The 21,793-nt window shown below is 42.9% G+C and overlaps 1 protein-coding gene across 2 annotated transcripts in view; it reads left to right on the plus strand.

Annotated features, from left to right (window-relative positions):
• The window catches only part of LOC129838294 (voltage-dependent calcium channel gamma-4 subunit-like), a 31,835-nt gene extending 13,209 nt beyond the window's left edge, over positions 1–18,626 (plus strand). For both annotated transcript variants that reach the window (XM_055905188.1, XM_055905195.1), the window contains exons 2-4: positions 13,603–13,686; positions 14,460–14,600; positions 15,269–18,626. In XM_055905188.1, coding sequence (XP_055761163.1) covers positions 13,603–13,686; positions 14,460–14,600; positions 15,269–15,804 — 761 coding nt within the window. In that variant the 3' untranslated portion in view covers positions 15,805–18,626. The remainder of the gene's footprint in view (positions 1–13,602; positions 13,687–14,459; positions 14,601–15,268) is intronic.
• The last annotated feature ends 3,167 nt before the right edge of the window (positions 18,627–21,793 follow it).

A 21,793-nucleotide genomic window follows, 5' to 3' on the forward strand; every position in this document is an offset into this window, starting at 1 on the left:
AGTAGGTATAGCCTATTCTATACTGAACAAAAATCTAAATGCAACATGTAAAGTGTATGTTTCATGAGCTGAAATAAAAAGATCCCAGAAATGTTTAATGTGCACAAAAAGCTTATTTCTCTCAAGTTGTGTACACATTTGTTAACAGTTATGTAAGTGAGCATTTGTCCTTTGCCAAGATAATCCATTCACCTGACAGGTGTGGCATATGAAGAAGCTGATTAAACAGCATGATCATTACACAGGTGCACCTTGTGCTGGGGACAATACAAGGCCACTAAAATGTGCAGTTTTGTCACACAACAATGCCACAGATGTCTCAAGTTGAGGGAGCATGCAATTGACATGCTGACTGCAGGAATGTCCACCAGAGCTGTTGCCAGATAATTTAATGTTAATTTCTCTACCATAATCCGCCTCCAATGTTGCTACGTCCATCCGGCCTCGCGACCGCAGACCATGTGTAACCACGCCACCCCAGGACCTCCACATCCAGAATTTCGGCATAACTGCAGAAACCATCTCAGCAAAGCTCATCTGTGTGCTCGTCTTCATCACCAGGGTCTTGGCCTGACTGCAGTTCAACATCGTAAACAACTTCAGTGGGCAAATACTCACCTTCGATGACCACTGGCGCGATGGAGAAGTGTGCTCTTCACAGATTTAATCTTGGTTTCAACTGTACCGGGCAGATGGCTGAACACATGGCGTCGTGTGAGCGAGTGGTTTGCTGATGTCAACGTTGTGAACAGAGTGCCTCGTGGTGGTGGGGTTATGGAATGGGCAGGCATAAGCTATGGACAATGAACACAATTGCATTTTATTGTTGGCAATTTGAATGCACAGAGATACCGTGGCAAGATCCTGAGGCCCATTGTCGTGCCATCACCTCATGTTTCAGCTTGATAATGCACGACCCCATGTCGCAAGGATCTGTACACAATTCCTGGAAGCTGAAAGTATCCTAGTTCTTCCATGGCCTGCATACTCACCAGACATGTCACCCATTGAGCATGTTTGGGATGCTCTGGATCGACGTGCACGACAGATTGTTCCAGTTTCCGCCAATATCCAGCAACTTTGCACAGTCATTAAAGAGGAGTGAAACAACATTCCAAGGGCCACAATGAACAGCCTGATCAACTCTGAGGTAAATGGTGGTCACACCAGATACTGGCTGTTTTTTCTGATCCACAACCCTTTTTTAAGGTATCTTTGACCAACAGATGCATATCTGTATTCCCAGTCGTGAAATCCATCATTTATTTATTTTAATTGACTGATTTCCATATCAACTGTAACTCAGTAAAATGGTTGCATTTATATTTTTGGTTCAGTGTATTATACAGTAAACAGCGTGAAGTTAAATGTGTTATATTGAGTATAGGTGTGAATATCAGGGACAGATTTTTGTCCTGGGAGACGGGGCTAACAGAGATGTTAACAGCTTCACACATGTTTTGCATGGCAAAAAAGTATTTTTGGGTCCTCACCAGTCTGCATTCCTGAGTTGAACACCCTAACCAGTCATTTCAATTGCAATTAATGGCTTCTGACCCACTACAAGCATTAAAGAGTGTGTGTCTCTTCAATCCCATATTATCAGTAAGAAAGACAGAGACAAATTCAGAGGCGTTGGGAGGCCCAGAGAGACCAGTGCAGTCTGGGTAACTTGGTCTCTCTCTCCATCCTCAGTAGCCAGGACTATCATTACAACAGCTATTTGAGATCAGCTTGACCGGGATTGTTGACAAACGCATTACACTTGACTTGTAAATGTAATTAACACCTGAGCTGACATTCACTATGAGCCATAGGGAAATAGTCTATGCCATGACTGCAGACAGCTATTGGGGGTACTCACATCAGAGCTGACTACAGACAGCTATTGGAGGTACTCACATCAGAGCTGACTACAGACAGCTATTGGAGGTACTCACATCAGAGCTGACTACAGACAGCTATTGGAGGTACTCACATCAGAGCTGACTACAGACAGCTATTGGAGGTACTCACATCAGAGCTGACTACAGACAGCTATTGGAGGTACTCACATCAGAGCTGACTACAGACAGGCCCAGGGGGTGTTTGGGGCAGTGGTTTACCATGTTAGACCCCCTGATCTGGGCACCTATCTATTTTTAAGTTCTTAGGATGTCTGTGAAGTCAGGCGTCTATGTTATCGATTTCGAATAGGCTTCCATTGTAGCTATAGAGAGCAGTGGGCTCTTGTTGTGTTCTGTTGGCCTTGGTTCCTCGTGAGTGTGGGTTAGAGTCCTGGAGCTATAGCAGGTAGAAGTATCCTATGGTTGGGGTTGTAACCAGCCCGGAGTTTTGTTCCTGTGAGGTGTTTTTCAATTTTTCCAATGCTGTTGGGTGACTGTCACTGTTCTCCCATGGGCTATACAATGTGTTAGAGAGCGGTGCACTCCAGCTGTTTTATGTGCGTTTCAAATTGGAGTGTTGGCTGCTTTTGGGCCCAGGGGGTGTCTGGGGCAGTGGTCCACAATGTGGGGGTTGTGCCCAGACCAGGGGGTCTATTTTGGAGGCGTTTTAGGGGTCTCTCAGTCCCTTCTAAGTTGGGTGTCCTGGTCGTAGCTTTCTCATTGATTTCCACTGTGACAGTGGAGACTGTTTGGTGGTAGTTGCTCCGTACCGCAAAATGCTTACGAGTCCTTTCCCAACAATGCAGAGTTAAAAAGTAAGAACATTTGCAAATAAAAATATAAATAGTAACACTATACAAGGAGTCCTGGTACCGAATAAATGTGCAGGGGTATTTTTTATGTTATTTATTGAACCTTTATTTAACTAGTCAAGTTAGTTTTAAGAACAAATTCTTTACAATGACGGCCTACCCCGGCCAAACCCTAACCCGGACGACGCCGGGCCAACTGTGCGCCACCCTATGGGACTCCCAATCCTGGAATACAGCCGGGAATCGAACCAGGGTCTGTAGTGACGCCTCTATCACTGAGATGCACTGCCTAAGACCGCTGCGCCACCTGTGAGCAAATTAGGTAGCGGTAGTTGAGGTAATATGTAGGTCGGGGTAAACATGACGAGGAAATCAGGATAGATAATAAACAAAGTAGCAGCAGTGTATGTGGAGAGTGTGTTTTGTGTGTGGGTGTGTTTTGTGTGTATGTGTCAGTGTAAGTATGTGTGAATGTGTGGGTAGAGTCCAGTGAGTTTGCATAGAGTCAGTGTAAGAAAAGGTCAATGCCATAGTCCGGTTAGCTATTAAATGCACTGATTGCCCATAGATTCCACTCACCTGGTGTCCTGAATCCGTTCCTGATTTAGAGGGGAGGAATAAAAATCTGCCTTAGAGATACCAATCATAGAAAAATAGAATCACCACACACAGACCAATAAACCACTTAAAAGGCATGTTTACATTACTATCTTGTCTCCTAAATGATTGATATCTGTTTTAGAGTGAATTAAGTCCAAGCGTGAAGTAAGTCTCTGTTCATTCGCACACTTGACTCCCCAACCTCTGGTTGAGGCAGCAATTTCAGGGGAAAAGTGAGACACGTTTCAATATTCATGTCACCGCCATGTTTTATTCTCTTAAAAGTGCAGAGAAGATTTTCTTAACCAAGAGTCAAACTCTTTGAATGGAAGTTTGCCTTGGGGCTGAAGAACATCAGAACTCTTTTGTGGGTGTGCAGAATGACTTTCCTGTCCTCAGTTGGTTTCAAATATGGGGGGTGAAACTAAGCTTGCTACGTCTAGGGGACCTAAGTTTACCCAAGTCATTCATAATCTGATATAAATGTGTGCATTTCACATGAGAAGTCACTTAAGCATGTGTCCTTATGGCAGAAGGTGTACTCGTCAGGGTTCAGGTTGAGCTTGAACCGCCAGCCCAGGCAGGTTATCAATGTTCACAGACAGTGACCTAAACGATCATCTAAAAAAAATAAACAAACGGGCATATCAAATTAAAACTCAGTTTTTCACAATTCCTGACGTTTAATCAGGAGTTAAAATTCCCTGTTTTAGGTCAGTTAGGATCACCACTTTATTTTAAGAATGTGAAATGTCAGAATAATAGTAGAGAGAATTCTTTATTTCAGCTTTTATTCCTTTCATCGCATTCCCAGTGGGTCAGAAGTTTACATACACTCAATTCGTATTTTGTAGCATTTCTTTTAAATTGTTTAACTTGGGTCAAACGTTTCGGGTAGCCTTCCACAAGCTTCCCACAATAAGTTGGGTGAATTTTGGCCCATTCCTCCTGACAGAGGAGCCGACTCTTTTCTCTGTATATATCAACGATGTCGGTCTTGCTGCGGGTGATTCCCTGATCCACCTCTACGCAGACGACACCATTCTGTATACATCTGGACCTTCTCTGGACACTGTGTTAACTAACCTCCAAACGAGCTTCAATGCTATTCAACACTCCTTCCGTGGCCTCTAACTGCTCTTAAACGCTAGTAAAACCAAATGCATGCTTTTCAACCGTTCGCTGGCCGCACCCGCCCGCCCGACTAGCATCACTACTCTGGACGGTTCAGACCTAGAATATGTGGACAACTACAAATAGCTAGGTGTCTGGCTAGACTGTAAACTCTCCTTCCAGACTCATATTAAACATCTCCAATCCAAAATCAAATCTAGAATCGGCTTTCTATTTCGCAACAAGCCTCCACTCACGCCACCAAACTTACCCTAGTAAAACTGACTATCCTACCGATCCTCGACTTCGGTGATGTCATCTACAAAATAGCTTCCAATACTCTACTCAGCAAACTGGATACAGTCTATCACAGTGCCATCCGTTTTGTTACCAAAGCCCCTTATACCACCCACGACTACGACCTGTATGCTCTAGTCGGCTGGCCCTCGCTACATATTCATTGCCACTGGCTCCAGGTCATCTATAAGTCTATGCTAGGTAAAGCTCCGTCTTATCTCAGCTCACTGGTCACGATAACAACACCCACCCGTTGCACGCGCTCCAACAGGTATATTTCACTGGTCATCCCCAAAGCCAACAAATAATTTGGCCGCCTTTCCTTCCAGTTCTCTGCTGCCAGTGTCTGGAACAAATTGCAAAAATCGCTGAAGCTAGAGACTTATTTCCCTCACTAACTTTAAACATCAGCTATCTGAGCAGCTAACCGATCACTGCAGCTTTACATAGCCCATCTGTAAATAGCCCACCCAATCTTCCTACCTCATCCCAATATTGTTTTTATTTATTTTCTGCTCTTTTGCACATCAGTATTTCTACTTGCACATCATCTGCTCATCTATCACTCCAGTGTTCATTTGCTAAATTGTAATTACTTCGCTACTATGGCCTACTATGGCCTTACCTCCTCATGCCATTTGCACACACAGTATATAGACATTTTTCTATTGTGTTATTGACTGTACACTTGTTTATTCCATGAGTAACTCTGTGTTGTTGTTTGTGTCGCACTGCTTTGCTTTATCTTGGCCAGGTCGCAGTTGTAAATGAGAACTTGTTCTCAACTACCTGGTTAAATAAAGGTGAAATTAAAAAAAAACTGAGCTGGTGTAACTGAGTCAGGTTTTAAGGCATCCTTGCACGCACACGTTTTTTCAGTTCTGCCCACACATTTTCTATAGGATTGAGGTCAGGGCTTTGTGGATGGCCACTCCAATACCTTGACTTTGTTGTCCTTAAGCCATTTTGCCACAACTTTGGACGTATGCTTGGGGTCATTGTCCATTTTTTGTTTTCCGTCATGATGCCATCTATTTTGGGAAGTGTACCAGTTACTCCTGCAGCAAAGCACCCCCACAACATAATGCTGCCACCCCGTGCTTCACGGTTGGGATGGTGTTCTTCGGCTTGCAAGCATCCCCCTTTTTCCTCCAAACATAACGATGGTCATTATGGCCAAACAGTTATATTTTTGTTTCATCAGACCAGAGGACATTTCTCCAAAAAGTACGATCTTTGTCCCCATGTGCAGTTGCAAACCGTAGTCTGGCTTTTTTATGGCGGTTTTGGAGCAGTGGCTTCTTCCTTGTTGAGCGGCCTTTCAGGTTATGTCGATATAGGACTCGTTTTACTGTGGATATAGATACTTTTCTACCTGTTTCCTCCAGCATCTTCACAAGGTCCTTTGCTGTTGTTCTGGGATTGATTTGAACTTTTCATGCCAAAGTATATTCATCTCTAGGAGACAGAACGCGTCTCCTTCCTGAGCGGTATGACGGCTGCGTAGTCCCGTGGTTTTTATACTTGCGTACTATTGTTTGTAGAGATGAACGTGGTACCTTCAGGCGTTTGGAGGTTGTTCCCAAGGATGAACCAGACTTGTGGAGGTTGACAATTGTTTTTCTGAGGTCTTGGCTGATTTCTTTTGATTTTCCCATGATGTCAAACAAAGAGGCACTGAGTTTGAAGGTAGGCCTAGAAATACATCCACAGGTACACCTCCAATTGACTCAAATGATGTCAATTAGCCTATCAGAAGCTTCTAAAGCCATGACATCATTTTCCGGAATTTTCCAAGCTGTTTAAAGGCACAGTCAACTTAGTGTATGTAAACTTCTAACCCACTGGAGTTGTGATACAGTGATTTAGAAGTGAAATAATCTGTCTGTAAACAATTGTTGGAAAAATGACTTGTGTCATGCACAAAGTAGATGTTCTAACCGACTAGCCAAAACAATAGTTTGTAAACAAGACATTTGTGGAGTGGTTGAAAAACTAGTTTTAATGACTCAAACCTAAATGTATGTAAACTTCCGACTTCAACTGTACCTGTAAGCAAGAGTTGGAACCAGTTCAGAGAACAGAACAGAAAATAACAAAACATTTGTAGTAACAGAATCAGAACCGGGAACGAAAGTTATCTATACTCTTCCGGGAACAGAACCGCATGGGAACCAGTTAAGAAAGTTATTTTACAGCTTCTACCTCCAAGCCATAAGACTGCCGAACAATTAATCAAATGGCCACCCCAAATATTTGCATTGACACCCCCCTCTTTTGTTTTTACACTGCTGCTACTGTCATAGAAATATTCAAAGAAAACAGTATAGGTACTGGAAAATCCCCAATGCTACTCGCTGTTTATTATCTATGCATAATCACTTTAATCCTACCTACATGTAAAAAGTACTTAGACTAACCTGTACTCGCACGTTGACGCGGTACCGGTACCCCCCTTGTGTTATTATTTTTTTACTTTAAAAAAACTAACTTTAGTTTATGTAGTAAATATTTACTTAACTCTATTTTCTTAAAACGGCATTGTTGGTTTAAACTTCTTACGACTGAGATCCCGTTAACGCGTTCGATATGACAACAGCCAGTGAAAGTGCAGGGCGCCAAATTCAAAACAGAAATCTCATAATTAAAATTCCTCAGACATACAAGTATTTTACACCATTTTAAAGATAAACTTGTTGTTAATCCCACCACAGTGTCCGATTTCAAAAAGACTTACGACGAAAGCACACCAAACGATTATGTTAGGTCTGCACCTAGTCACAGAAAACCATACAGCCATTTTTCCAGCCAAAGAGAGGAGTCACAAAAAGCAGAAATAGAGATAAAATTAATCACTAATCACTATCTTCATCAGATGACACTCATAGGACTTCATGTTACACAATACATGTTTTGTTCGATAAAGTTCATATTTATATCCAAAAATCTTAGTTTACATTGGCGCGTTATGTTCAGTAATGTTTTGCCACATCAATTTACAGAAGTACTCATAATAAACATTGATAAAAGATACAAGTATTATACATGGAACTTTAGATAAACTTCTCCTTAATGCAACTGCTGTGTCAGATTTCAAAGAAACTTTACGGAAAAAGCACACCATGCTATAATCTGAGTACAGCGCTCAGAGCCCAAATAAGTCATACAGATATCCGCCATGTTTTGAGTCAACAGAAGTCAGAAATAGCATTATAAATATTCACTTACCTTTGATGATCATCAGAATGCACTCCCAGGAATCCCAGTTCCACAATAAATGTTTGTTTTGTTCGATATAGTCCATCATTTATGTCCAAAGACCTCCATTTTGTTTGCGCGTTCAGTCCAGTAATCCATATTCATGACGCGCAAGTCAGACGATAAGTCAAACAATTCCATTACAGTTCGTCGTCACAAATGATGTATAGAATCAATCTTTAGGATGTTTTTAACATAATCCTCAATAATGTTTCAACCGGAGAATTCCTTTGTCTTCAGAAATGCAATGGAAAGCAGGTCGCTCTCACGTGAGCGTGCATGTTCAGCTCATGCCAGACACCTGACTCAAAGAGCTCTCCTTCCCTCATTCTTCACAGTGGAAGCATCAAACAAAGTTCTAAAGACTGTTGTCATCTAGTGGAAGCCTTAGGAAGTGCAATATGACCAATATACCACTGTATATTGAATAGGCAACCCTACAAACCTCAGATTTCCCACTTCCTGGTTGGATTTTTTTCTCAGGTTTTTGTCTACCAAATGAGTTCTGTTATACTCACAGACATCATTCAAACAGTTTTAGAAACTTCAGTGTTTTCTATCCAAATGTACTAATATTATGCATATCTTAGCCTCTGAGCCTGAGTAGCAGGCAGTTTACTCTGGGCACCTTTTCATCCAAGCTACTCAATACTGCCACCCAGCCATAAGAAGTTAAGGGCTTCTAAGTAAGCATTTCACAGTAAGGTCTACACCTGTTGTATTCGGCATGTGACAAAGTTTTAAGTTCCAGGCATTTTTTGCAGTCCCACAAAAAAACGCAACAAAGAGCCTATGTAAAGCCCTTACTCTGTCACTCAGGTGTCTACCTGCCAGCTATTTCTGCCAATGCATGTGCGCATGTGTAAGCTACCTGCCCCTCCGCTTCCGAAGCTACTGTAGCCTACTGACGTTACAAGCGGGATTCAGAAATTAGAGTGAAGTTATTTATTTAAATATAACTTTTTCAATGCTAGTTAAGGATTCTATAGTTATCACGTTTCACATTGGATTTATTAACTACAAAAAGATAAGACGTGTTTTTAATTCTTGTGCCGCACTGCACACACAGCTTGTTAGCTAGCTAGCTCGCTTGCTCTGGTTCAACGTTTAGCCAACTCTCTGAAGTTCAAAGACATTCAAAGTTCCTCCATAGAAGCCGCTCCTCTGAATGTATAATTCTGTAGGCCTAATTCAGATAATGCATGTCAAGCCTCCTCCAACCTCTCTCGCTTTTTCCCAATACGCAAAATTTCAGTTGTAATCTCAAGCCCTACAGTTGTCTGTCCATCGCACATGTAAACAACTATAGAGTGCCCACACCATAGCAAGCTGCTCTATCCTCACTGATTGGTGAATTAATGTAATGTTGAGCTAAAAAAAACATTTCAGAGGTTTAAAAAGGAACAATATAAACCATAACTTTTTGGGGGTTAGAACCGGTTCAGAACTTTATTTTGCAGGTTGGAACAGTGGAACGGAACGAAAAAAATATGGTTCTGTTCAGAACTAAATGATTGGGCAAAAAATTGGTTCCAACCCCTGCCTGTGAATATTCATTCTTTCTTAACCCTGTTGGCACTTACAATCGCCTGGCTGCTCCTGCCCCTAGTGGTGGGATGTGTATATTGAAAATGGACTGTCTGTCTAACTGTGGTACACCCTAACCACAAGAATACAAAATGTCCCTTGCAGATTTGACAATCTTTTAAAATAAATTAATAATTCACAGGTTAAATTGTTTGTTTTGTATGAAAATCAGTGGGGTAACAAAATAATCAGCATTCTAATTGGCATCTCTTCTTTGGCAATCAATTTGTATTGTCATTTTTAATTATGACAATTAAGCAACCCCAATGTATGGCAAAACTGCAATCTCTAAGACTTAGTGAGTGCCTTTACAGCTCAACACAGAAGTGCATTGAGTATTGGGAACCATTTTAGCTTCACTTCCACTGTGACATGGCATGAGGCATAATATATTTTTCTAATGAGCAGACATTGTTCATGTACAACAATTGTTGGATTAGTATAGTGTTGTTGTGTGGTGTTGTCTCAACTCTCACTTACCTTACCTGCTACTCCCCCTATGAACATTCTTTCTCCTGTTGCTCCCCTGCATGTTGGAGCTCAAAGCATAAGATTTTCACTGTGCCCTGCAATCGCACCTGCAACTCTGTACATGTGACTATTAAACAATCTGAATCAATGCTGAATTGGAGTTAAAAAAAAAAATATATATATATATACACTGTTCAAAAAAATAAAGGGAACAAAACAACACAATGTAACTCCAAGTCAATCACACTTCTGTGAAATCAAACTGTCCACTTAGGAAGCAACACTGATTGACAATAAATTTCACATGCTGTTGTGCAAATGGAATAGACAAAAGGTGGAAATTATAGGCAATTAGCAAGACACCCCCCAAAACAGGAGTGATTCTGCAGGTGGTGACCACAGACCACTTCTCAGTTCCTATGCTTCCTGGCTGATGTTTTGGTCACTTTTGAATGCTGGCGGTGCTCTCACTCTAGTGGTAGCATGAGACGGAGTCTACAACCCACACAAGTGGCTCAGGTAGTGCAGTTCATCCAGGATGGCACATCAATGCGAACTGTGGCAAAAAGGTTTGCTGTGTCTGTCAGCGTAGTGTCCAGAGCATGCAGGCGCTACCAGGAGACAGGCCAGTACATCAGGAGACGTGGAGGAGGCCGTAGGAGGGCAACAACCCAGCAGCAGGACCGGTACCTCCGCCTTAGTGCAAGGAGGTGCACTGCCAGAGCCCTGCAAAATGACCTCCAGCAGGCCACAAATGTGCATGTGTCAGCATATGGTCTCACAAGGGGTCTGAGGATCTCATCTCGGTACCTAATGGCAGTCAGGCTACCTCTGGCGAGCACATGGAGGGCTGTGCGGCCCCACAAAGAAATGCCACCCCACACCATGACTGACCCATCGCCAAACCGGTCATGCTGGAGGATGTTGCAGGCAGCAGAACGTTCTCCACGGCGTCTCCAGACTCTGTCACATGTGCTCATGTGCTCAGTGTGAACCTGCTTTCATCTGTGAAGTGCACAGGGCGCCAGTGGCGAATTTGCCAATCTTGGTGTTCTCTGGCAAATGCCAAACGTCCTGCACGGTGTTGGGCTGTAAGCACAACCCCCACCTGTGAACGTCGGGCCCTCATACCACCCTCATGGAGTCTGTTTCTGACCGTTTGAGCAGACACATGCACATGTGTGCTCTGCTGGAGGTCATTTTGCAGGGCGCTGGCAGTGCACCTCCTTGCACAAAGGCGGAGGTAGCGGTCCTGCTCCTGGGTTGTTGAGCTCCTACGTCTCCTGATGTACTGGCCTGTCTCCTGGTAGCGCCTCCATGCTCTGGACACTACGCTGACAGACACAGCAAACCTTTTTGCCACAGCTCGCATTGATGTGCCATCCTGGATGAACTGCACTACCTGAGCCACTTGTGTGGGTTGTAGACTCCGTCTCATGCTACCACTAGAGTGAGAACACCGCCAGCATTCAAAAGTGACCAAAACATCAGCCAGGAAGCATAGGAACTGAGAAGTGGTCTGTGGTCTCCACCTGCAGAATCACTCCTTTTTTGGGGGTGTCTTGCTAATTGCCTATACTTTCCACCTTTTGTCTATTCCATTTGCACAACAGCATGTGAAATGTATTGTCAATCAGTGTTGCTTCCTAAGGGACAGTTTGATTTCACAGAAGTGTGATTGACTTGGAGTTACATTGTGTTGTTTAAGTGTTCCCTTTATTTTTTTGAGCAGTGTATATATTTACAGTTACATTTAAGTCATTTAGCAGACGCTCTTATCCAGAGCGACTTACAAATTGGAAAGTTCATACATATTCATCCTGGTCCCCCCGTGTGAATTGAACCCTGGTCCCCCCATGGAAATTGAACCCACAACCCTGGCGTTGCAAGCGCCATGCTCTACCAACTGAGCCACACGGGACCATATATATACGGGACCATATATATATAGTACCAATCAAAAGTTTGGGCACACCAACTCATTCAAGAGTTTTCTTAATTTTTTACTATTTTCTACATTGTAGAATAATAGTGAAGACATGAAACAACACATATGTAATCATGTTGTAACCACAAGTGTTAATAAATCAAAATATTTATATTCTTCAAAGTAGCCACCCTTTGCCTTGATAACAGCACTGCACACTCTTGACATTCTCTCAACCAGCTTCACCTGGAATGCTTTTCCAACAGTCTTGAAGGAGTTCCCACATATACGGAGCACTTGTTGGCTGCTTTCCCTTCACTCTGCAGTCCGACTCATCCCAAACCATCTCAATTTGGTTGAGGTCGGGGGATTTTGGGGGCCAGGTCATCTGATGCAGCACTCCATCACTCTCCTTCTTGGTCAAATAGCCCTTACACAGCCTGGAGGTGTGTTTTGGGTCATTGTTCTGTTGAAAAACAAATTATAGTCCCTTTAAGCGCAAACCAGATGTGGTGGCGTATCGCTGCAGAATGCTGTGGTAGCCATGCTGGTTAAGTGTGCCTTGAATTCTAAATAAATCTCTGACAGTGTCACCAGCAAAGCACCATCACACCTCTTCCTCCATGCTTCACGGTGGGAACCACACATGCAGAGATCATCTGTTCATCTACGCTGCGTCTCACAAAGACACGGGCGGTTGGAACCAAAAAGCTCAAATTTGGACTCATCAGACCAAAGGACAGATTTCCACCAGTCTAATGTCCATTACTTGGGTTTCTTGGCCCAAGCAAGTCTCTCCTCCTTATTGGTGTTCTTTAGTAGGGTTTCTTTGCAGCAATTTGACCATGAAGGCCTGATTCACGCAGTCTCCTCTGAACAGTTGATGTTGAGATGTCTGTTACTTGAACTCTGTGAAGCATTTATTTGGGCTGCAATTTCTGGGGCTGGTAACTCTAATGAACTTATCCTCTGCAGCAGAGGTAACTCTGGGTCTTCCTTTCCTGTGGCGGTCCTCATGAGAGCCAGTTTCATCATAGCGTTTGATGGTTTTTGAGACTGCACTTGAAGAAACTTTCAAAGTTCTTGAAATGTTCTGCATTGACTGACCTTCATGTCTTAATAATGATGGACTGTCGTTTCTCTATGCTTATTTGAGCTGTTCTTGCCATAATATGGACTTGGTCTTTTACCAAATAGGGCCATCTTCTGTATACCACCACTAACTTGTCACAAAAAAACTGATTGGCTCAAACGCAATAAGAAGGAAAGAAATTCCTTTTAACAAGGCACACCTGTTAAATGAAATGCATTCCAGGTGACTACCTCATGAAGCTGGATGAGAGAATGCAAAGGCTGGCTACTTTGAAAAGTCTCAAATCTATTTTGATTTGTTTATCACTTTTTTTGGTTACCACATGATTCCATATGTGTTATTTCATAGTTTTAATGTCTTCACTATTATAGTAAAAATAAAGAATAACCCTTGAATGAGTAGGTGTGTCCAAGCTTTTGACTGGTACTGTATAAAAACCATTAGCCATGTTTCAAATGTCCACTAACCTGCATGATCTGGAATCAACGTCTCGACCCTTCTCTGTGCAGTGTGCACACTTTTCTAACAAGACTTTCTGTGGTTCTTTGGACTCCACAGGGATCAACAAAGGAAGCTGTCTTCGGATCAATCACTTCCCAGAAGATAACAACTATGACACAGACAGCTCGGAATACATCTTACGTAAGTGCTTGTCTCCCGCCACCACATCCTGATGTCTTTTCATCCTGTAAAAGCACACAATGCCCATATATACTCAATAGTTGCCCATAGATACTCAATGGTAGTCAGTGGACAAGGTGTGCTTTATCTGTCAATACTCCCTTGGCCCTGGTCCATAACAGCATGATGTCATGGCAGAAATTGGAGCTATGGAGAGAGAGAGACCAATGGCGTAAGTGCTGGGTTTATATAGAGCCGTCAGTGGTGGAAGTTACATAAAGTTACGTAAATAGAAAATGACTCAAGTTAAAGTCACCCCAGTTAAAATACTACTTGAGTAAGTCTAAAAGTGTTTGGTTTTAAATATGCTGTAAGTAAGTATCAAAAGTAAATAGAAATGTAACCGCTGCTAGCACTTGGCCTGCTGTGTGTTGGTAACCACCTTACAAAAATACATTTATAAAACGATGCTAAAAACGAAGAAAAAATGGCTCGTGTCATAGTTTTAACTGTATGTTAGTGATGATGCCAAAAATGTCTAGTCCTTTACATTTGGCTACATGCATGTAATGCAATAGCAGCCAAAATGGGGCATTAACAATAATGCTAAAAGTACTAGCACACTTCTCTGTACATCCAAAACGCAATAACAGCAGAAAATGTACAGAGATAGTGAGTTAGTGACGAAGTGCTAAACGTGCTAATGCTGAAACATGCTCATCATCCTAAACATACTAATGTTGTGGTCATGCTAACGTTGCAAACATACTAACCATCCTAACTGCACTATACAGGTATAGTGCGGGCCTCCAGCCTCTTCCCCATCCTGAGCAACATCTTGTTGTTGCTGGGAGGACTGTGTGTCGGGGCTGGGAGGATCTACAGCAGTAGGAACAACATCCTGCTCAGCGCCGGCATCCTGTTTGTGGCTGCAGGTAGGTGACGTCACACAGCTATTAATAATATTGCAATGGCGGCAATTCCCTGCATATTTAGCATTGCCTTGGAGTAGACATTACCCACTAATTTTACATATACTGTATGTACTTTTGAAATCACTAAGCTACTGTATGGGCAAGGCCCTACAAGCACCTCTCATTTCTTTTTTAAAACTTTTTCTCTTTTTATGATTTTACCCCCCTTATTCTCCCCAATTTCGTGGTATCCAATTGGTAGTAGTTACTGTCTTGTCTCATCGCTGCAACTCCCGTACGGACTCGGGAGAGGTGAAGGTCGAGTGTCATGCGTCCTCCGAAACACAAACCAACCAAGCCGTACTGCTTCTTGACACAGCGCACATCCAACCCGGAAGCCAGCCGCACCAATGTGTCGGAGGAAACACCGTGCACCTGGCCCACTTGGTTAGCATGCACTGCACCCGCCCCGCCACAGGAGTCACTAGTGCGATGAGACAAGGATATCCCTGCCGACCAAATCCTCCCTAACCCGGACGACGCTGGGCCAATTGTGCGCCGCCCCATGGACCTCCCGGTCGCGGCCGGCTGCGACAGAGTCTGGGCTCGAACCCAGAATCTCTGGTGGCGCAGACAGGGGAGGCCGTAGCACCTCTCATTTCTACCTCTTTCTTTTTGTATCTCCTCAGGTCTAAGCAACATCATCGGCATCATCGTCTACATCTCCAGTAATGCCGGTGACCCCAGCGACAAGAAGGACGAGAACAATAAGGGCAGCTATGGATACGGCTGGTCTTTCTACTTCGGAGCTCTGTCCTTCATCGTGGCCGAGTCCGTCGGCGTTCTCGCTGTCAACATCTACATTGAGAAGAACAAGGAGACGCGGTGCCGGGCGAGGCGTGAGTTCATCAAAACCACCTCGCCCTACTCCCGTATCCCTAGTTACCGTTACCGGCGGCGACGTTCCAGTTCCCGCTCCACCGACCCGTCCCGAGAGACCTCACCCGTGGGGGTGAAGATGGGAGGGGGAGCAGGCGTAGGAAGTGGAGCAAGCTTTGGGATGCCCATGGGTGGGATCTCCATGTACTCCCTCAGCAGGGACACTATGAAAAGTGGGATAGCTGGGTACTGTAGTCCAGAGCGTGACTCAAGCTTCCTGCAGGTCCACAATTGCTTCCAGAAAGATCTGAAGGAGGGTGTGAACAGGAGAACGACTCCCGTGTGAGAGTTGGAATGCATCTCTGAACTTGGTAGGATACAGGAGACTTCACAAAACGGTAAAGGAAACAGCTGGACAGCACAAGATCCAGGATCATTGTTGCAACTACAATACCTAGACCATCTTCCATGTTGAAAGGTCATAGTTCATATGATGGAGTGTGCTCTTTTCTTTGGTATAACAAATTGCTGTCTGTCTTCGTTTGGATGTGGAGGAGAAATGGAACATTACCCAAGGTTTATTACGAAAACCTTTGGTAAAGCTAATATAAGTCCATTTAAAAAAAGACTACAGAATCCCAGACCTTTAGTAGCAATGCTTTTGTGATACATGATAGTGTTTTGCATACCCCTCAACAAATGGTAGTCATATCTTGTTGTTTTGATGTTGTCAAGTGATAAAACTCACTTGAGGGGTTTTGCCATTGTAACTGGTGCTATACACTTTCAACACACTTTAAATATTCTGATTAAGGGTTCCAAAATAGTTGTTTGGGCTGTAGGAGAACCCTTTTTTGGTTCCAGGTAGAACCCTTATTTGGTTCCGGGTAGAACTCTTTTGGACAGGATTCCAAACTGAATAAAAATATGAACATAAAAGATCCCAGAAATGTTCCAAGTGCACAAAAAGCTTATTTCTCTAAAATGTTGTGCACAAATTTGACATCCCAGTTAGTGAACATTTCTCCTTTGCCAAGATAATCCATCCTCCTGACAGGTGTGGCACATCAAGAAGCTGATTAAACAGCATGATCATTACACAGGTGCACCTTGTGCTGGACACAATAAAAGGCCACTCTAAAATGTGCAGTTTGTCAAACAACACAATACCACAGATGTCTCAAGTTTTGAGGAAGTGTGCAATTGGCACGTGGACTGCAGGAATGTCCCCCAGAGCTGTTGCCAGAGGATTTAATGTTAATTTCTCTACCATAAGCCACCTCCAACGTTTTAGAGAATTTGGCAGTACGTCCAACTGGCCTCATAACTGCAGACCATGTCAGCCCATGACCTCCACATCCGGCTTCTTCACCTGCGGGATCATCTGAGACCAGCCACCTGGACAGTGTCGTGGAAAATCACTTCAAATATAACTCTTACAAGAACTTTTGTAAAACTCAAATAAATGTTTTTATTACAATTGTATTGCAATTTGGAATGTCCGCGGAACACACACACTCCCAGAGCACTAGTTCGCTCTTTATACACAAATAGCATATGAGTCCACCCCATATGCAAATAAGCATACTTCCCCTATCCTTCCTGCCATCATTATCTTTTTAGTTCAGGCTTCCTGCTTGTTCACACATACTAACGGTCATCATCTGCTTTCAGTTAAATTATAATAGTGGTCAGACCCTCTATCTTAGTGTCAACATACTCTGTGTCCTTCCCCTCACCACTAAATAAATGCACTATCCCTAGGGTATCCAATTGCTTATAGGCATATTTCTCTGGTATGTATGTTTTTCTTTAGTGGAATGAATAGACAAAAATCTAGTATGTCAAAGCGCCTAGTAAGCGCTTTGTCTGGTCAATCTGTCAGCACAATGGAGAATATACAAGGGTCAAAGGGTCAGAGGGCCAGAACGTCCCCCAGTAGACCTCCATCACCACGGTCCCATGACCCCTGCCAACATGTGGTCTGTCACTCCAATGCTCAGCCATCCTCCATCTCCACATGTTATCCATGTATCTCATATTACCACCACACCACTACAACAGCTGATGAAATTGAGGAGTATTTCTGTCTCTAATAAAGCCCTTTTGTGGGGTAAGACTAATTCTAATTGGCTGGGCCTGGCTCCCCAGTGGTTGGGCCTATTCCCTCCCAGGCCAACCCATGCCTGTGCCCCAGTGATGTAAAATCCATAGATTAGGGTCTAATGAATTTATTTCAATCAGCTGATTTCCTTATATGAACTGTAACTCAGTAAAATCGTAAATAGTTGCGTTTTATATTTTTGTTCAGTATACATTAAACCCAAAAAGGTTCTACCTGGAACTAAAAAGGGTTATTTAAGTGGTTCCCATATGGGGACAGCTGAAGAACCCTTTTCGGTCCTAGATAGCAAATGTTCTTCTAAAACCTGGGAATTTTGGTAAACTTACTGGAATTTTGTGACTCTAATCCTTCTCTCCAACTGTCATGTGATACTCATCTATCTATCCTCTGTGGTCTTTGTATTGGAGGGAACTGGTGTACCTGTATGCTACGTATGTTTGTACAATTATCTGACCCACTGCCATACTCTTCCTATTAGTAAATATCCAAATACTAACCCTTTTGTAGATTGAAAATAAGTAAGGGGATGTATGGAAATACTGAACTCCTTTTCATGAATAACATTCCAATCAATATAAATAGTAGATTTATTTCAATCAAATGTACATTGTCTTTATTGAGTGTTAGTTTCATTTCAATTTTGCTCGGGGAAGATGTGTTGGTATTGACTCATTTACACCCTTATGAAGTATTACCTATTAGGTATATTACATAAAAGCATTTATGTTACATCTTATCTAATGCCATAAAGTGTGTCATCAGTGTCCACAAATAGAGCTGAGATCACACTGTAGGCTATGTCTTGTTGTTTATGAATCTGCCTATTAATCATGTACTTCTGTGGAGGACTGTGTGTATGGCAAGTTCCATGTAGAAGTTGCCCATAGGAACAGATCTAGCATCAGCTTACCAAAATCCTGACCTTAACCATGAGGGGATAAAACTCTAAACTTACCTTGGATCAGCATCTTGAGAAAATGTCATTCCCTTATGTGTTGGAAAACTAAAGCCTTGTTCACATTGGCAGTTTGAAGTGACTCAAATCCCCCCCCCCCCCCCCCCCCCCAAAAAAAATAAAATGTGCATACCCTACTTGAATATGTTATTTTTTGAACAGCCCAAAAGCACATGGAATTGGATAATTCAAGCCACATTTCTAACCACCTCTGTAGGGGGTTTGAAGTCAGATAGAAATCTGATTCCTGGCCATGCGACTTGTGCCTGAACGGTCAAATCGGATTTATTTGCCCTCAAGTGGGTTTTAGACTGTTATTTGGAATATCTTGCTTCTTGCTAGCTACTCTGTTGACAGTTTGACAAGAACATGTGGTGGCCAACTAGCTAGTTAACTGTTTACAAACAAATGAGTGAATGTGCTAGAGAGCTAAACCGCTAGCTAGCTAGCTAGCTAGTTGACTGCTGTGGTTAGCAAAAAAGGACTCGTTTGGAAAGTTGGATCCTGTTCTTACACTATGATTTTGAACATGCAAAGCAACTGGGAAACATCCATGGCTGGCATTGTTGTCACTTTAACTTGCTACATAACTTCTGAGTGATCGGAAGTAGGAGCACCACCGCCAATCAGCCAATCAGCCTACACCACTGCACACACACTCATTGTTACTATGACAACTAGCATAGCCATGTCAGCAAATTACTTCTGTCTGAACACACACACATCTGATTTGGTAACTTGCTGTTTTGGACCGTCAATTTTCTAAAACGGATTTGATCATTTAAGGCTTGCAGTGTGAACAAGGCTTAAAAAGGCCCCTATTCAGAGTCAACTTCCTTTACGACACATTGTTCATGGTGTTCGGTTCCCCCTCACATTGAGCTAATGAGGCAGGCTTGATAGGCCTGTAATGCTCCATTCCGTGGCAGCACGAAAGGCATTAAGACATTACGAGCATCCACAGGGTGCGAATGAAGGGAATCAACATCAAGTCAGTCCAAGCGTGAGTCTACTAACAGACTCCAATATCTCTCCTCTCTTCCCCAACTGGAGACTTTAGAAGGGAATTGGGTAATACGCCTATTACATCACCGGAGTTCATTTAGAGTTCACCTGACTCATTCCTTCATTGGATCCTTGTGTTAGATTCAAATCAAAGTTTATTTGTCACGTGCGCTGAATACAACAGGTTTAGACCTTACAGTGAAACGCTTACTTACAGGCTCTAACCAATAGTGCAAAAAAAGGTATTAGGTGAACAATAGTTAGGTAAAGAAATAAAACAACAGTAAAAAGACAGGCTGTATACAGTAGAGAGGCTATAAAAGTAGCGAGGCTACATACAGACACCTGTTAGTCAGGCTGATTTGAGGTAGTGTGTACATGTAGATATGGTTAAAGTGACTATGCATATATGATGAACAGAGTAGCAGTAGCGTAAAAGAGAGATTGGCGGGTGGTGGGACACAATGCAGATAGCCCGGTTAGCCAATGTGCGGGAGCACTGGTTGGTCGGCCCATTTGAGGTAGCATGTACATGAATGTATAGTTAAAGTGACTATGCATATGTGATAAACAGAGAGTAGCAGCAGCGTAAAAGAGGGGTTGGGGGGGGGGGGGGCACACAATGCAAATAGTCCGGGTGGCCATTTGATTACCTGTTCAGGAGTCTTATGGCTTGGGGGTAAAAACTGTTGAGAAGCCTTTTTGTCCTAGACTTGGCACTCCGGTACCGCTTGTCATGCGGTAGTAGAGAGAACAGTCTATGACTGGGGTGGCTGGGGTCTTTGACAATTTTCAGGACCTTCCTCTGACACCGCCTGGTGTAGAGGTCCTGGATGGCAGGCAGCTTAGCCCCAGTGATGTACTGGGACGTACGCACTACCCTCTGTAGTGCCTTGCGGTCAGAGGCCGAGCAGTTGCCATGTCAGGCAGTGATGCAACCAGTCAGGATGCTCTCGATGTTGCAGCTGTAGAAACTTTTGAGGATCTCAGGACCCATGCCAATTCTTTTTAGTTTCCTGAGGGGGAATAGGCTTTGTCGTGCTCTCTTCATGACTGTCTTGGTGTGTTTGGACAATTCTAGTTTGTTGTTGATGTGGACACCAAAGAACTTGAAGCTTTCAACCTGCTCCACTACAGCCCCGTCGATGAGAATGGGGGCGTGCTCGGTCCTCCTTTTCCTGTAGTCCACAATAATCTCTTAGTCTTGGTTACGTTGAGGGATAGGTTGTTATTATGGCACCACCCGGCCAGGTCTCTGACTTCCTCCCTATAGGCTGTCTCGTCGTTGTCACGGTTGTTCTTCTGGTGTTTATTTTTAGTGGCCATTTTGATTTATTTCATTAGGTGATTATTTGTGACAGTAGTTTCAGGTGACTATGCGTGTTTAAATCACCAGGGTTGGTTGCATGGTTCTGCTGCTTCCTTTGCTAGTTATCACTCACGGCTTGTGGAGACAGAATATGATGCCTTTGTTATGCAGTAATGGTCCACTGAACATACATCCTGTTCTGTTCATCAGCCATGAATTTGAACAATTCTCTCCCCTCACCACCGATAGTTTCATCCATGATAAAACTAAGCTTGTTCTCCAGTGTGCGCCAGTGATTTTCTTCCCCCTGTAATAGAGACAGAAATAACAGGATTTTTTGTTCCACTTGGCCAATGACTTAGCAGTTAGCTAGCTACTGTGTTACAGTACCTCTGCACCACGTTGAACGATTGGTCTGGGTCTGTCTCATAGCAATTGACGATAAGATGACCGACAAAACAGTGAATGTCAGTCCTCTTAGGAACACATTTAATCATCAACCTTTTCCATGTTCGTTTTTCATTTGAACTTCAAATTGATAGACCGCTTCATTAGATTTTTTGTCATGAACTTTCAATCATTATTTACTTTAACTTCTTTATTTTATCCTTGGTCCATGGCTATCACCATAACATGCTTTGCACTATATATTTTTAGTTTATTTCTTAACAGCTTCCCGCTAATGATTTTGGTGTGCTCCAAGAAGAGAGTCCTTCCCAACGATGTAGAGTAAAAAAAAAAATATACAAATATATATAAAAAAAAATATATATATATATATATAATAATAAAAATAGGAACAAGATACACAATAATTCAGCTATATACAGGGAGTACCAATACCATATCACTGTGCAGGGGTATGAAGTATTTGAGGTAGATACACTATACAATGCATTCGGAAAGTAATCAGACACGTTGACTTTTTCCACATTTTGTTA

Source organism: Salvelinus fontinalis, chromosome 3 (assembly GCF_029448725.1).
Source record: "Salvelinus fontinalis isolate EN_2023a chromosome 3, ASM2944872v1, whole genome shotgun sequence".
Lineage (NCBI taxonomy): Eukaryota > Metazoa > Chordata > Actinopteri > Salmoniformes > Salmonidae > Salvelinus > Salvelinus fontinalis.